Consider the following 14,618-nt stretch of genomic DNA (forward strand, 5'->3'; position numbering starts at 1 on the left):
ACTAAGGGGGGCCGGGGCGGTGTACTAAGGGGGGCCGGGTGTCCCGGGCGGCACACGATACGGCACACGGTTCATCAGGGTCTGAACGTCCCCCTTGGCTTGGAGCCTTTCAGAGACAAAATAACCTCCACAGCCGCACTCACGTTTATGCCGCGTGTTCCACATGGCACTTCAGCCTCCGAGAAAGAGCTGTTTCCGCCTAATCCCCCTTCCCACCGGGTCCTGGTGCTTCTCCCCTTTTCGCTCCCCTTCAAGCTGCACGTGAAGGACGGCTGCTCCCTTCCCTCCGCCCGTCTCTGCTCCAGGACAGAGTCCTCCTGACCCTGGTCCAGGTGCAGCCCTTCGGGGCCTGTGGGAGGTGCTTTCTCTGCCTTTTCTCTGCAACATTGTCACCGGTTTCTCCTCTGCAACATTGTCACCGGCTTCTTCTCTGCAACATTGTAACAGGCTTCTTCTCTGCAACATTGTCACCGGCTTCTTCTCTGCAACATTGTCACCGGCTTCTTCTCTGCAACATTGTCACCGGCTTCTTCTCTGCAACATTGTCACCGGCTTCTTCTCTGCAACATTGTCACCGGCTTCTTCTCTGCAACATTGTCACCGGCTTCTTCTCTGCAACATTGTCACCGGCTTCTTCTCTGCAACATTGTCACCGGCTTCTTCTCTGCAACATTGTCACCGGCTTCTTCTCTGCAACATTGTCACCGGCTTCTTCTCTGCAACATTGTAACCAGTTTCCTCTCTGCAGCACTGTCACCGGCTGGGCCCTAATGCACGTCCCTGGGACACTCGAGTTTCCTGGCATTCCTAGATCCGAATGGATCTTGGGTCACCTGGTATTTAACACAGTTTCCCACCCCTCTTTGCTTTCTGAAGACCTACCAGGCTGGGGCTACGGGAGCTGCGTCCAACCTCCATGGATTCTTCTGTCGGTGGGCGCAGACTGAACCCAGCTTCTCCTCTGGTCCGATGCCCCAAGATCCCAGAGTTGACTACCTCCCTCCGGGACGCTCTAGCCCCAAGATCTGGGAGGTTTAAATTACCAGGGGCACCATCCACACGGGGTGTCCCGTTCCTGTTCCCACCCCATCGGATGGTCGACAGCAGACTACTGAGCCTGACTGTGTGTGGTATGTGTATGCCTGTGTGTGCTGTGTGTTGTATGTGCTGTGTGTTGTGTGTGCTGTGTGTTGTGTGTGCTGTGTGTGTGCTGTGTGTTGTGTGTGTGGTGTGTGTAGAGGCTCATTCTCCATGGCCCTGCACAGAACTCCTAGCTGTGCGTTCCCTGCTGGCATGGGGAGCAGCCCTGCCTGTGCCCACCTGGCACGCCCTCCCACAGAACCACGCGCGGTGCCACGGGCCAGGGCAAAGCGGGACTCTGAGGACGCACGCTGCTCGCCACAAACTCAATAAATCAATCCAATGCGAAGGCCAGGACCACTGGAGATGTGCCGAACAAACTGGTTTTCCTGGGAGCACACGGGAGCCGGCTGCGGTGAGCCAGGGAGCAGGTGGGCGTGTTGGGGGAGGTGACTGTTTCTTGCTTTGTGCCTCCGCCTCATCGCAGAAGCCCCCGTGCCCCCGCCTTACTCCACACGGCTGGGTCTGGGACTGGTCGGCTCCTTCACTCCTTATTTTCATTAAGCGAGCAGCTTCACCGCCACCCAATGTCACGTCCTGTCTTTCCTCACCGGGAGTTGTCACGCACCCGAGTCCCGTGAATGACAGATGGTCACAAATCCCTGGACACCCAGACTCAGCCAGTTCAGTCCCCGCCCACCTTCCCCGCCCACCTTCCGGGCGGGATCAGCGGGGACAGAGGCGCCGAGGGAGAACCCGCGAGGCGGGGCCAGCTGCGCTCCCGGGTCTGGTGGGCGAGGCCTCCCATCTGGCCGGGGGAGGTGAGCCGCCACCAGGGGGAACAGGGGAGGAAGGACAGCTGGGAGCCGCCGCTGCCTGGCCACTCACCTGAGACCCGAGCAGGTGCTGAGACTGGCCGTGGAGCCGGGGCGTCCTTGCACGTGCCCGTGGTAGTAACAATGACCCTGAAAGGAGGAGAGAGCGGCTCAGTCACAACATCCAACCCCACGCACCATCTCCGCTTGTCTTACCGACAGCATTGGATTCCCTGTTGCCTAAACCATCCAATGAGGAGCCTTAACTAAACGCTGAGGCCCGCGTGGCCCAGCTGGGACCGAGGGCCAGAGCGCCCACGGGGCTGGAAAACGGACCCAGGCCCTTCTGCTCTCTAACCCCCGTCAGGAACACGTATAAGACCAGACACGTATAAGACCCGGCCCCAGGACAAGCGCACGGACCTCCGTGTCACCCTCATGCAGACTGTTTGCCATGAGACGAGGCGCGCTGGGGGGAAGGACACGGTGGGCGTAATGCCAGGTCCTCTAAGTCTGCGGCAAATGGAAGCAGAGAAGCCGATGGGAGTGGGGGCTGGAGAGAGGGGCCCTCACCGAACTGCCCGACTGAGAGGGACATGTCAGCTCGGCAGGAAGGGGAAACCGCGACGCCTTCCGTGTCTAAGTGCGAAGTCCCCGAGTGACAGGCCCGGGACGCCCCCTGGTGCGCAAGGTCACTGCACAGGGAGCCACAGCACAGCGCCTCCTCGTGAGGGGCTTCTGTCCAGGACCGGGGCTGGTCTTCGGGCTGAACAGAGGTCCTGCTGCAGCCCCAGGACGGGGGGCTGCCTGGAAAGACGTGGGGGCCCCACACGCCTCCCTCGCGTCCCCTGGATGATGAGCGTGTGGCCGCGGCAAAGGGCTGCGCCGTCGGAGGGACCAAGCCACCCCCTCCCTTCTGTCCCTTCGGTTGCTTGTGCATCAGCTGCCGGATCTAAGAAACCAGCCCCTGACCTACGGGGACGAAGGCTGACACCCGTTTCCTTGTAGGAGTTTCATAGGTTCAGTTCTTACATTTAGACCTTTAATCTACTGTGAGGTAATTTTTGGCTTGGAGTGGAGTCCGATTTCATTCTTCTGCATGTCAATCTCCAGAACCATCTGTTAACAGATGATTCTTCCCCCGATTTTTCTCGGTGACCCGCTGTGTGCCTGTGTGTGAGAGCATGCGTGAGCACATGTGTATGTGCCTGTGGGTGTGTGTCTGTGTGGGAGCATGTGTGGGAATACGTGTGTGTGTGTAAGCATATGTGTGAGCATGTGTCTGTGTGTGTCTCTGTGTGTGCATGTGTCTGTGTGTCTGTGCCTCTGTGTTTGCATGTGCCGGTAGCTGACCTGTATTTCAGCATGACTGGCCCAGCCATGTCCCTCGTATGGGACCTCGGGGGACGGTGCACTCAAAGGAGAGTGCGCGTGCAGCCCGCCTCGCTGTGACGGGGTGCACCCTGCTCAGCCCCCGGTGTGCAGGAGGGTCCGGAGGAAGAAGAGCCACACCCGGGCCCGGCTGCTGGGCTCTGGCGCTAGCGAGAGCCATGTCTGCTGGAAGGAGGGTAGAGGGCCGACCTCGGGGCCGGCCCCGTGCGGCCCTGTCCTCACCCCTGCCGTCCCTCGGGCGGTCTCGGTGCCCGGCCCCCGGAGGTGCTCGGTGAACACGTGGGCAGCAGACGAATGCGCTAAGGAGACTGTCTGGGGTGACTGCGGCCTTTCCCGGGATTGCCTTTGGGATGTAAGCAGCATAAACGGCTGCACGGTCTCCCGCAGGCCGTGTTCAAAGGGACAACACAAACCCGAATCGCCCCTCGGACGAGGCCAGCGGAGGATGAAGTCCACACGGCGCATCGTGTCGGGCGACGGGGAGATGACAGGCAGGCGATCGATCCCCAAATGAGAACCAGCCCCCGCTCTGCTCGGCAGCCAGCTCACACGGATGGTGGAGAGATTAAAAAAAGACTGCAGCCCCCAAGGGGCTTTTATTTGATCCATAATTTAAATGTGGGAAGATCCACTGGGTGCTGACTTGCGGGGTAAGGCGATGAGTCAGCACATTTCTTTCTGTTTTCAGCTGATTCAGGAAAAACAAGACTCCCAGAGCTGCCTGGTGTCCTCATGGTGGAAGACAGCCCGAGGCCCGGTGGAAGACACCCCCTCTGCTGGAGGGGCCGCGGCCCAGGGTGGGGTTCCCCCCTCGCCTCGCCAGAACCCTGGCGGCTCAGAGGGCACCGAGGCCGGGAGAGGCCGGCTGAGCCGCGAGGAGAGCAGCATCGTGTAGTGAGAGGACCGCGTGCTGCTCGCTCCCAGGTGGGGTGCCTGTCCCCCCCCCCGCCCCCCGCTCCACTGCGTCCCCCACTGAAGCCAGAGTCCAGGCCGGGGGAGGCTTCATGACCTCCAAAGGGGGGGCGCCTGGGATATTCTGACAGGGGGCCAACGCAGACCTGGGCGGAAGCGAGGCTCTGGAAAACCCCAAGTCCCCCCGCCCCCGCCAATTGCCTGCCCCGCCGCAGGACCCACCCGGGCAGGCGGCTGCAGGTCGTCGGGAGTCTCAGTCACCAAGGGAGTCGGGAGGGCGGCCTCGGGGCCTGGCCAAGGCAGGTCTCCCCCGTCAGCAGGAAGGCACAGGGCGGTCCAGCTGCCCCTCCAGCCCTTCCCTGCAAAGCCCCTGCCCGGGGGACCGAGGGAGTGAGCAGAGGGAGGGCGAGGCCGTTGCCATACGGTCACCTCGTGGAAAAAGGAGGAGAAAGGAGAAGGTGACCTCCTCCCCCACGCACGCGAGACCACAGGAAGCAGAAGACACGCCGTCGCCACCCCTCAGAGACAAGGCGTGGCATCCAGGCTGGCCTCCGAGATGCTGCGTGCGTGGCCCTCGGCCCTCCCAGAGACCTGGCTGCGGCGGGCACCGTCCATCTGGTCCCTTAGTCCCCATGAGAAAAGGACAGCAATGCCCCAGGAAGGGCGGTGTGCCAGGGAGATGGCAAACACAAAACTGAACGCGCCCTGAAAGCGGATCTCATGTTCCCGTGTCCCTGTGAGACCGGCCGCCCCGCCGTGCCCACCGGAGGACTCTGGCCTCACCCCCTACAGGAGGCCCCACACCAATGTTCCTGCCTCTGTCGGCCAGGGGCCCGCCAATCTTCCTTCCATGCTCGAAAACAATTTTTTAAAGTGTATTCTTATTGGTTTCAGAGAGGAAGGGAGAGGGAGAGAGACAGAGAAACATCCATGATGAGAGAATCATTGCTTGGCTGCCTCCTCCCTCTCCTCCTATCGGGGATCGAGCCCGCAACCTGGGCGGGTGACTTCAAACCGTGACCTCCAGGATCAAAAGTCAGTGCTCAACCCCCGAGCCATGTGGGCCGGGCTGGAGTGGGCTGGTCTTTAGTCTTCACTCTTGGATTCTTGTCTTTCTTCAGTTCAGGGACTTGCTCACTTGGGCTAGGGCCACGCCCTCTCACCTGGGCTAGGGCTACCCTCTCACCTGGGCTAGGGCCACACCTTCTCACCTGGGCTAGGGCCACGCCCTCTCACCTGGGCTAGGGCCACGCCCTCTCACCTGGGCTAGGGCCACACCCTCTCACCTGGGCTAGGGCCACGCCCTCTCGCCTGGGCTAGGGCCACGCCCTCTCACCTGGGCTAGGGCCACACCCTCTCACCTGGGCTAGGGCCACGCCCTCTCACCTGGGCTAGAAGGGATTCGCCCCAATGAGCACCCACAGTGCCTGGAAAGTGGTGTTGAGGTCGGGCTACAATGAAGCCACATCTCCAGGCCTGTCGCGGCTCATCGGGCCAAGGCCAGGTTTTGCTGGAGGCAGGAGGGTGCTTCCATGGGTGACACCCAGCTCCTCTCGGGCCTCAGGAAGGCGCTGGGCGGTGAGCTTCTCAGGTAACAGCTGCCGCGTTTAAGCACAGACGCGAGAGCACAGCATCTCGGGGCCGCACACGCCGGACTTACCGTGTGGTTCCGAGCGAGGGCCACCTCCGTGCCGTCCTGCCGGTAATGCGTTTCCGTGAAACCGCTGGCAATGAGGCCTCTGTGGGGAGACAGGACATGCTGAGTGCAGAGTCTGCTGAAGGTGCCTGTGCAGGTCTAGGCCGCCGACAGCCAGGGTCTGGCCCCCACCCCCCTTGTCTCCCAGGGGACCCCGTCTTCCTGAGGCCCCCAGAGGACCTCCCATGTGCGGCTGTCCGGGGAGAGGCAGGAGAGGCAGGCAGGAGAGGCAGGCAGGAGAGGCAGACTGCCAAAAAGTTACCCCCAGATTGCTCTTCTTAGACCAATCTTGCCATGCTTCTGCTCTACGTTCTCCCGTGTATAATTTAGTTCCACAGCTTGGAGGAGATGGATCTCATCCATAGGACACTATTCCCCAGCACGGGAGACGGGAGGAACACCCGCTCATCTCCCCTCTGGGGGCACTTTCTCCCCCCCCCTCCCTGCCCCAGTCATGGACCCAGTTAACATCTCTCCGTTTCTCCCAGGATCGTTGCAAGCCTCCCCCTTCCACCTTAGTTCCTGCTGAGCTGCCTGCTCCCACCTCAGGTTGTGCAAAGGGCAGACGCTGCACCCCGAAGCCCAGCACCCAGGCCAACGTACTGCAACTGCTTAGTGAGTGGGGGACGGCAAACCCCGGACCAGCATCACAGAAAAGCAACCCGACCCGGACAGCAGGCGCTCAGACTAACCGGATCCATTAAAAAGAAAGAGACTCGCTGCAAAGCTGCCGTCCCCGCTGGCGGAGTGGGTGGGGCGAAGTCACGCTCCCTGCGTCGTTACTCCAGGACTTTCCGATGCCGTCGGCGCCTTGAGACCAAGCCCGACGGCGAGGCTTCCATCTCAGAGCCACTTAACTGAGGGCAACGGGCGGGGAAGCCCGAGGTGGGCGCCAATCACTTACAATATGGAAAGCTCACTCATCACGCGTCAACTTTTCCCTGTCATTTCCTTGAAGACCATGCGTACGGTCTGAGGGCCGGATTACTCTGCGTGGCTAATTCACGGGAGACCACCTGTGTTTGTCAATTACACCAGCAGGCACCCTTGGCGATGAAGTCACACTCTGGTGCGGCCCCCCCTCCCCCTCCCGCAAACTCGTTTGGTATTCACAGGACCCAAGCCCGTGTCCTGCTGAAGACTGCTCCCCCACAAGCCATTATCCCACAAATGACTATGCCACCCTATACAGATGCGGGCAGCGGTTTTCTCCTGCGGGAACTTGGAAATTCAGCTGCGATATGTTCGTATGAGGAATACGTTGCCTGGAGCAGCCACAGACACAGCACGCAATGCAGAACCGTAATTAAAACGCACGAGGCGCTGGGCCGAGTTCCCGAGGTAAATGCTCTTTATTAACACGCTCCATTCCCCCACCAGAGCCAAACAGATGCGGACAAGACGAAAGGGAACTCGGTCCGGCCCCAGGCCGATGCGTCCCACCCGAGCGACCTCACCCTGGCTTCCCGAGAGAGCGCCAGACCCTGACCCACGGCTCCGCACGCCGACACCACGGGCTCTCCGCCCTGTTTACGGAGATCGGACGGGGACGACTCTGTAGAGACAGCACGTTGAGGGATGAGGCAAGAGGAGGAAACGAACAACCAGGGAGAGAACGGAGACCTGGGATTGTCTCCACCGCAGCCTGCTGGACCCCCTGTCAGGGCTCGATCTTTGCACGTATTCATGCTACCTGTTCTCCTCCTGGGAAAGTCATGCTGGTAATGAACTCACGCTCCAGGCTCTTGATCTGGGGAGTGGGAGCCAGGTACCGCCACGGCCACCGTTCCTGTCGTGCCCCTTCCCCAGCCTTGTTCCTGCCTCCAACTCCTGCAGCTGCTGCTGGCTCAGGGTGTCAGGCCCTGCGACACCTGCTTTGAAAGTGCATTTTCTCCTTCTTTTCTTAAGTCCTCACCTGAGGATATTTCTCCATTGATTTTTTTTAGAGAGAGTGGAAGGGAAGGGGAGAGACAGAGAGAGGGTGCCTGGATGTGAGAGAGACATCGATTGGTTGCCTCCCACAGGAGCCCTGACTAGGGTTGGGGATGGAGTCTGCAACCCTTGACCGGAATCGAACCCGAGACCCTTTAGTCAGAGGGCCAATGCTCCACCCACTGAGCACACCACCGGGGCATCAGGTACATTTTCTTAGTTTACTTGGCACAGACCCTGTGGTTGTCACCTGCGTGACAAGGGAGAGGGAGCTACTCAGAGAGGTTGAGTGACTTGTCCAAAGCCACACAGCCGAGCCAGTGGAGACTGAACGAGGCTCCATTTGGCTCCAAAGTCGGCCTCACCCTGGCCGCTGTCAGCACAGCCTGCCGGGAGGACATGTGAGCGCAGGGTCCGGAGCGTCCGGAGCGTCCGGAGACAGGCAGCAGCCAGTCCTCTGCCCCTTCTCCTGGAATCACTTTTTCTCAGTGCAACACGGGGCGCACGCTGCTCCTCTGCGCACTCGGTTGGATTTAGCTGCCAAATTCAAACTATCTGTGACGATCACGTCCGCGTGCTGGGATCCGAACTGTGCAGAACTGTACATCTGTGAGCGCAGCGGAACAGTTCACCCTCGTTGTCTCTTGTTATTCTCCGTTTCCTAACATTCTCGAAATGATCCAAACAACGATTTCCCCCTGGAATTAAAAAACAACAACAACAACAACATGTTCCCTTTCCCCAGCTCTTTCTCATTTAGTTTCACAAACTATAATAAATAAAACTGTTGATACAGCATTTTGGAGACTGTAGGGGACAATTGTGTTTCCTGCAAAATAATTTCGTAATATACTGCTTCCATTTTAAGTCACGAAGACAGAATTTTGGCTCGAATCGCGTGGCACTTACACGGGAGCGTGTTGTTCCTCTCGCCGATGACCCCGCCCGTCCAGGAAGTGCCCGGATGACAGCCGCCGACGCCGCCGCAGCTGCTGGAGGGCTGACTGGTCCATTGCGTTTTCCAACCGAACCATAGAAACACGTGGGAAGTGAGGGGCTCTGCGCAGGCCTGATGCTTTGGGCTACTGTCTCCCTTTTTTAATGACCTTCTGTCTCCTCAGCCCTGAGGTGAGGGCCTGGAACCCCGCAGGCACTCACCGGACAGTTTTTGAAGGAGTGTAGCGATCAGGGATGGAAAGATACAGGCCATACAGGGCGACTGATGTCACACATGACAAAACATGCCTCTGGGCCATGGGAACATCTCTATAAGCATCACACCCTCAACATTGTAAAACTGCTTAAAACCACGCGGTGAGGGGTGGGGGGGATGGTTTGTATGACTGAAGCTCTAATCCACTCCCCTCGGGAAATCTTCCGACTCATCTGCTGTCCCCCTCACGGGAGTGCATTCTAGCAAAGCTGTCGGCCTCGGACAAGGACAAGCTCACAGCCCCAGGCGAAGGGTTAGCGCTTCCTCCTCCACGTGGCTTCGCTGCTAAGTGCGCGAGCCGCCCGGGCGCCCGGGAGGGACGGTGCCCGCTCCACGCACCCGGCCCAGAACGTCCCTTCTCTTCTCGGGACAAGCTGTGTTCAGAAAAGGGCAAACATTATCCAATCTTTCTGGCTTCCAGCCTCAGATCTGTTTCTCAGATGACAGCACTGTGGTTTCTTTCTTTTTCTTTCTTTTTTTAAAAGAGAATACTTCTTAGAGAGAACAGGCAACCGGGACTCAGATGGGACCTACGGTTTCATGTTCACACGGCAATCCCGCACGCGAGGCTGGGAACCGGGGTGACGTCATGGGCCCACTAACCTCGGGCTCTGAGCACGGGCTCCAGAAAGGAGTTCTTCATTAGGAGCTGAAACCCTCCCTGTGTCTGCGGGGAAAAGGGCAAACTGTGTTGGAGGGAGGAAGGTACAACGTAATGATTTAAAATGTAATTTACCGGCTCCGCCTCAGCAATCTCTCCCAATAGCTCCAGGGAAAAGCACTCTCATCGCCTGCACGCTTATTGGATTAGTCAGCACTTCTCGGGAGGTCGGGAAGCAATGACGTGTCCAGCCCCTTAGGAGACCGGGACGGGGATGAAACGGGAAGATGGAGACAAAGTCAAGTTCACGCTCTTTTCTGCTCCTGGAGGGTGGACACGGCCCAAATGAAACAACCACATTTCACCTCCCCGGGGGTCACAGCCCTGCTTGGTCCGGGACTCGTGACTATGGGCCAGTCCCGGGGAATTACCATTCATCTGACTGGGGGTGACGATGGCACTGCAGTCTCATAAGACAATGTTCATATTTTAGAAATGCATGCTGACGTGTGTGTGTGTGGGGGGGGCGGTGACATGATGAATGACTCTGAGGGGGCTGCATCAATAAAAATATATTAAAAAAAAAAGAAACAGCCACACAGACCAGCACATCGCTTCCCAGGGACCCACAGCCAAAGCGAACGGGGCGGCGTACAGGGGAGGTGGTGTCTGCACACACAGAGAGGACATCACTGAGCCCGAACACGGCGCCCGGCATGGAGGCCACCGCAGCTCGCCCTGGCCCGGCCTGCCTGCGCGTGGGGCAACGCTACAAATTCTTCTTCTTATTTCATCGTAACAATAACAATTACTCAGAAAAATAAAAACCAAAACAAGCAACCCACTGGAACACCGAGAGGAGATTCCTCCGGGTTTTTATTTTAAACACATGTTTCTAAAGAGGCCGCGAGCGGTGCCAGGAGCTCAGTGTCGGGTCTGCGTGCCTTTGGCTGTGCCCGCGCTTTGCCTGGGAGACACCTGTGAGTGGCCCGGGTTCCTGCTCTCTCATCAGAAACAACTGCGGGCCCAGGGGTTGAGCCTCGACCTACGAACCAGGAGGTCGTGGTTCGATTCCTGGTCAGGGCACAGGCCTGGGTTGCGGGCTCCATCCCCAGTGGGGGGCGTGCAGGAGGCAGCTGATCCATGATTCTCGCTCATCATTGATGTTTCTCTCTCTCTCCCTCCCTTCCTCTCTGAAATCAATAAAAACATATTAAAAAACAAACAAACAAAAACAACAACTACTGAGGAACAGCACAAGGAGTTCCGAGGCATAACCAGCTATTTCCCCGCTCGGAGTGTGACGCTGACACCGTGACCTTGGACTTGGGGTGTCGGGCGGGGGTGACGCCTGCCCGTTGGGTTGTGAGGAGGAGAAATGCGCAGAATTTGGAAAACCAGCCGGGCTTCTGGCCGCCCTGCAGGTGGGGGCACAGGGAGAGGGAAGGCCCCCCATCCCGTTCTGCGTTTATGGGGCCACGGCGCCCCGCGAGGGAGCCCCGGTCGCTTCTGCTCCAAGGTGGGTGGGTTGTTCTGGTGCCTTCCTTTGGCAAACGGGAGCTGGAAGCTCTCCCCGGAGCAGGATGGTGGGGAGCCGCACGCCCGGGTGTGAGCTCAGCGTAAAGACATGCCTGTCCTCGCCCTCACCCCGGCACCACGGAGCGCTTCTCCCGGGGAGTCCGCTCGCCCGGGGCCTCGGGCCCAGGGTCAGGGGACCGGGCGGCTCGTGAAATAAAACAGACCCCGCGCTGTGATAGCTCAGTGAGGTCATCGGCGCACAGAACAACTGCAGAGCCGGCCCGAGCAAAGCCAAGAATATTCACGGGACTCCGGCTGCAAGAGCCGCGTGAATTAATGTGCATCCAAGGCCTGCGCAGGCCCCTCCCGCCCCGAGGCAAAGGTTCGCGACTCCAGAGAGAAGGGCAAAGGGCGCTGTGCCCACAGCGCGATCCAGGGCCCTGGCTGTGTCCTCCCTCGCGGGGAGCTGATACACCCGGCGCTCAGGGGGCTCGTTCACATCTGATAGGATGTGGCGTGAACGTCACTTTAAATGCAGACCCCAGATGAAGTGTGAGAGGCACAGAGGGGAGAGGGAGGACCCGAAGCCAGAATGGCAGGCGATGCCGTTTTGAGAATCCGAACCGCGGGTCTAGGCCCCATTTTAGCTTGTGTTCAGATCGAGTCAATCGCTGCATTCAGTACATTCCGGATTATTTGTGTGTCAGAGTGAAACAATTCTATTGTTCCAACTGTGGAAAGAGCAGGACTGTAACTAAACTACGATCATCTCCTTTTAGCCGAAAAGGAATGACCTTACAGGAAATGAACTGGCATAAAAACTTAATTCAGAAGGGCTCCTAAGAACAGTGCTGCCTCCTGAAGTCCCGAGATGAACGTGCGTAAACAGAAGGCGATGCCTCGGGGCGCAGTCAATGGGCCGAGGACCCCGAGCCCCAGAGGGAAGCACAGCGGACACCTGGCGTCCTGGCTCCTCGTCTTTCAGAAAAGGGCCCCCGTCACTTCAGGAAGTGCTGTCCCTTCGGTGCGGGGCTGTATGAAGTTGTTGCCGTATCACGTTTTTAAGGAGGAGTGAGCCATCGCAGAGGGAGACAGGAGGGGGTGGGTAGCCTGGTCGAATGCGCCTGCTCTTCATTTATGGCTCCCTTCGCCCCAGCTGCATTGTGGGAAAGGTTTATGAGGGCCTTTCTGAAAGGAGAGTCTGGGGTGTCAAGAAATACTTGCAAAAATGCAGAATTACTTTACCGAGGAGGAAAGCAGAGGACAGCACAGGGTTGTCAATGCAAGAGAAGTAAAGGGTCAGTAGGTAGGAGATTAGGTGCCAGCGAGATGGAGAACTGATGACTATTATTATAGAACTAGAGGCCCAGTGCATGAAATTCATGCACAGGTAGGGTCCCTAGGCCTGGCTGGTGATCAGGGCTAATCAGCGCCTTCCGGCTGCCAGCCGGGGCCGCCCTTCCCCGGCTGCCAGCTGCTGGCCGGGGCCTTCCTTCATCCTGCACCACCCCCTGGTGGTCAGCATTCACCATAGCAATCAATCGAACTCACGGTCTCCCGGTCAAACTCCCGCGGGGACAATTTGCATGTTAGGCTTTTATATATATGATAGTGGCCACTGCCATCGAGCGCCTGCTGTGTATCCTGGAGAGTGCGAAGCACACTTTCACTCGATACTTCAAAAGACTCACAAGGTCCCACAATTCTGCCCATTTTACAGAAGAGACAACTAAGGCCACACAGCTAGAGACTGGCAGATGCAGGACTGCGGCCTACATTAGTCTGACCCCAGACCCTGGTTCAAAGTGTTCTGCTGAAGATTGGAGACTCTGATAGGAATAGTCCCCCCACAACACCACCCCCGCTCCCCGATTTAAAAGACAAAAGTAAATAGCACTTTGGTTTAAGAATGTGGGAAGGAAGCCGGGGAGAAGTTAGATACCAATCTGCAAATAAACAAAAATAAAGAAACAAACACAATGAAATGAATGAAGAGAATAAAATAACAAGATCCCGAGCGCCCGGCCTGTCTGTCCGCACCGAGGGTGGGCATTCGGCTGCTGCCAACGCCCCTTTCCTCACCCGGCCTTTGGCCAATGAGGACGGGAGGCTTTGCACTTGGCTGGAGGGACTTGGACACAAGCAACGCACCACTCCGATCTCTGGCCTCGTCATTCAGCTTTATTACATAGACTCTCTAGGTGTCCCTTCACGTTAATAGAAGTTTAGCCTCTAACTTAATTTCGGAAATTCTTTTTGCTAACAATGACTGAGTCAGTGTCTGCGCCTTGTTTATGGCAATCACTGACATGACAAAACGGCCGTGTCAGTATCGCAGCACCCACCTTAGATGAAGCCCAACAGCACGGCCGCTTCAGAGAGCTTTCCTGTGTCACCGGCATCTACTCTCCAGGGCAGAGAATAACCGTAATCTCAAACAGTGAGAACGAAGACAGAACACAGAGGCCCCACGTCAGAGGAGGCGGCTGACAGTCGCACAGTACTGGTAGCCGTTCATGTTTCCATGGAACTGAGGGGGTTTTATACATTAAATTCAAATCAGTCCACCGTGCTAGAACTAGAGCAACGCTCTCTGTATTTGTCTTTGGCTTATCCAAGTCCTCGCTGGAGGACACCGATATTGTTATTTTTGATAAAAATCTTCAAGGGATTTCTGTAAACGGCGACGGAAAACTTACACAAGTCTGAGTCTCTTTCATGTAGAAGAGCAATATCCGAAAAAGCAACACAGTTCCGTGTGTGCCTATAAAAGTTGTTTATTTCTGACCCTCCTTTTTATGATCGCCAAAGCTCCAGAACAACAAAAGCACAGGCTGGGGCAGAAAAACAAAACTCGAGGAGATCAAAAGATGCAATCGGAACATTCTGAAAGGATGTTCCTGCGAGCACCGTGCAAGGAAGCAGAAATGTGCCCACTGCGTGAGGTTTGGGGCTGTCGGCGCCCACTCAGGCAGCCCCTAACTGTGATTTAATTCACGAATCTGAGTGGGTGTGTGGGAACCTGTCACTGTCCCTGCCCGAAGTTGTGTCTATTCAAGAGGTAGCAGTTCTAAGAGGGACGTTTACATTAGCAAAATATAAAGACCACAAGTAAACAACCTACCTTTATACCTTAAGGAAATGGGGGGGGGGGGAGAACAAACTAAGCCCAAAGTTAACAGCAGGGAGGGAATAAGAAAAATTAGAGGGGAAATAAATGAACTAAAGACCAGCGGAACAACAGCAAAGGTCAGCAAAACCAGGATCTGGTTTTTGAAAAGGTAATAAAAATCGACAAACTTTTAGTTACACTAAAAAAAAAAATTAGCCCTAGCTGGTTTGGCTCAGTGGATAGAGACCAAAGTTGTGTCTATTCAAGAGGTAGTAGTTCTAAGAGGGACGTTTACATTAGCAAAATAGAAAGACCTCAAGTAAACAACCTAACTTTACACCTTAAGG

The 14,618-nt window shown here is 57.1% G+C and overlaps 1 protein-coding gene across 1 annotated transcript in view; it reads right to left on the minus strand.

Annotated features, from left to right (window-relative positions):
- Positions 1 to 14,618, minus strand: part of ADAM12 (ADAM metallopeptidase domain 12) — a gene marked incomplete at its 3' end in the record, with an annotated part of 130,512 nt that overhangs the window by 50,660 nt on the left and 65,234 nt on the right. The window contains exons 4-5 of the mRNA XM_014530146.1: positions 5,860 to 5,938; positions 1,969 to 2,045 (exon numbers count right to left, since the gene is read on the minus strand). Coding sequence (XP_014385632.1) covers positions 1,969 to 2,045; positions 5,860 to 5,938 — 156 coding nt within the window. The remainder of the gene's footprint in view (positions 1 to 1,968; positions 2,046 to 5,859; positions 5,939 to 14,618) is intronic.

This window comes from Myotis brandtii, unplaced genomic scaffold (genome assembly GCF_000412655.1).
Source record: "Myotis brandtii unplaced genomic scaffold, ASM41265v1 scaffold725, whole genome shotgun sequence".
Taxonomy (NCBI): Eukaryota; Metazoa; Chordata; class Mammalia; order Chiroptera; family Vespertilionidae; genus Myotis; species Myotis brandtii.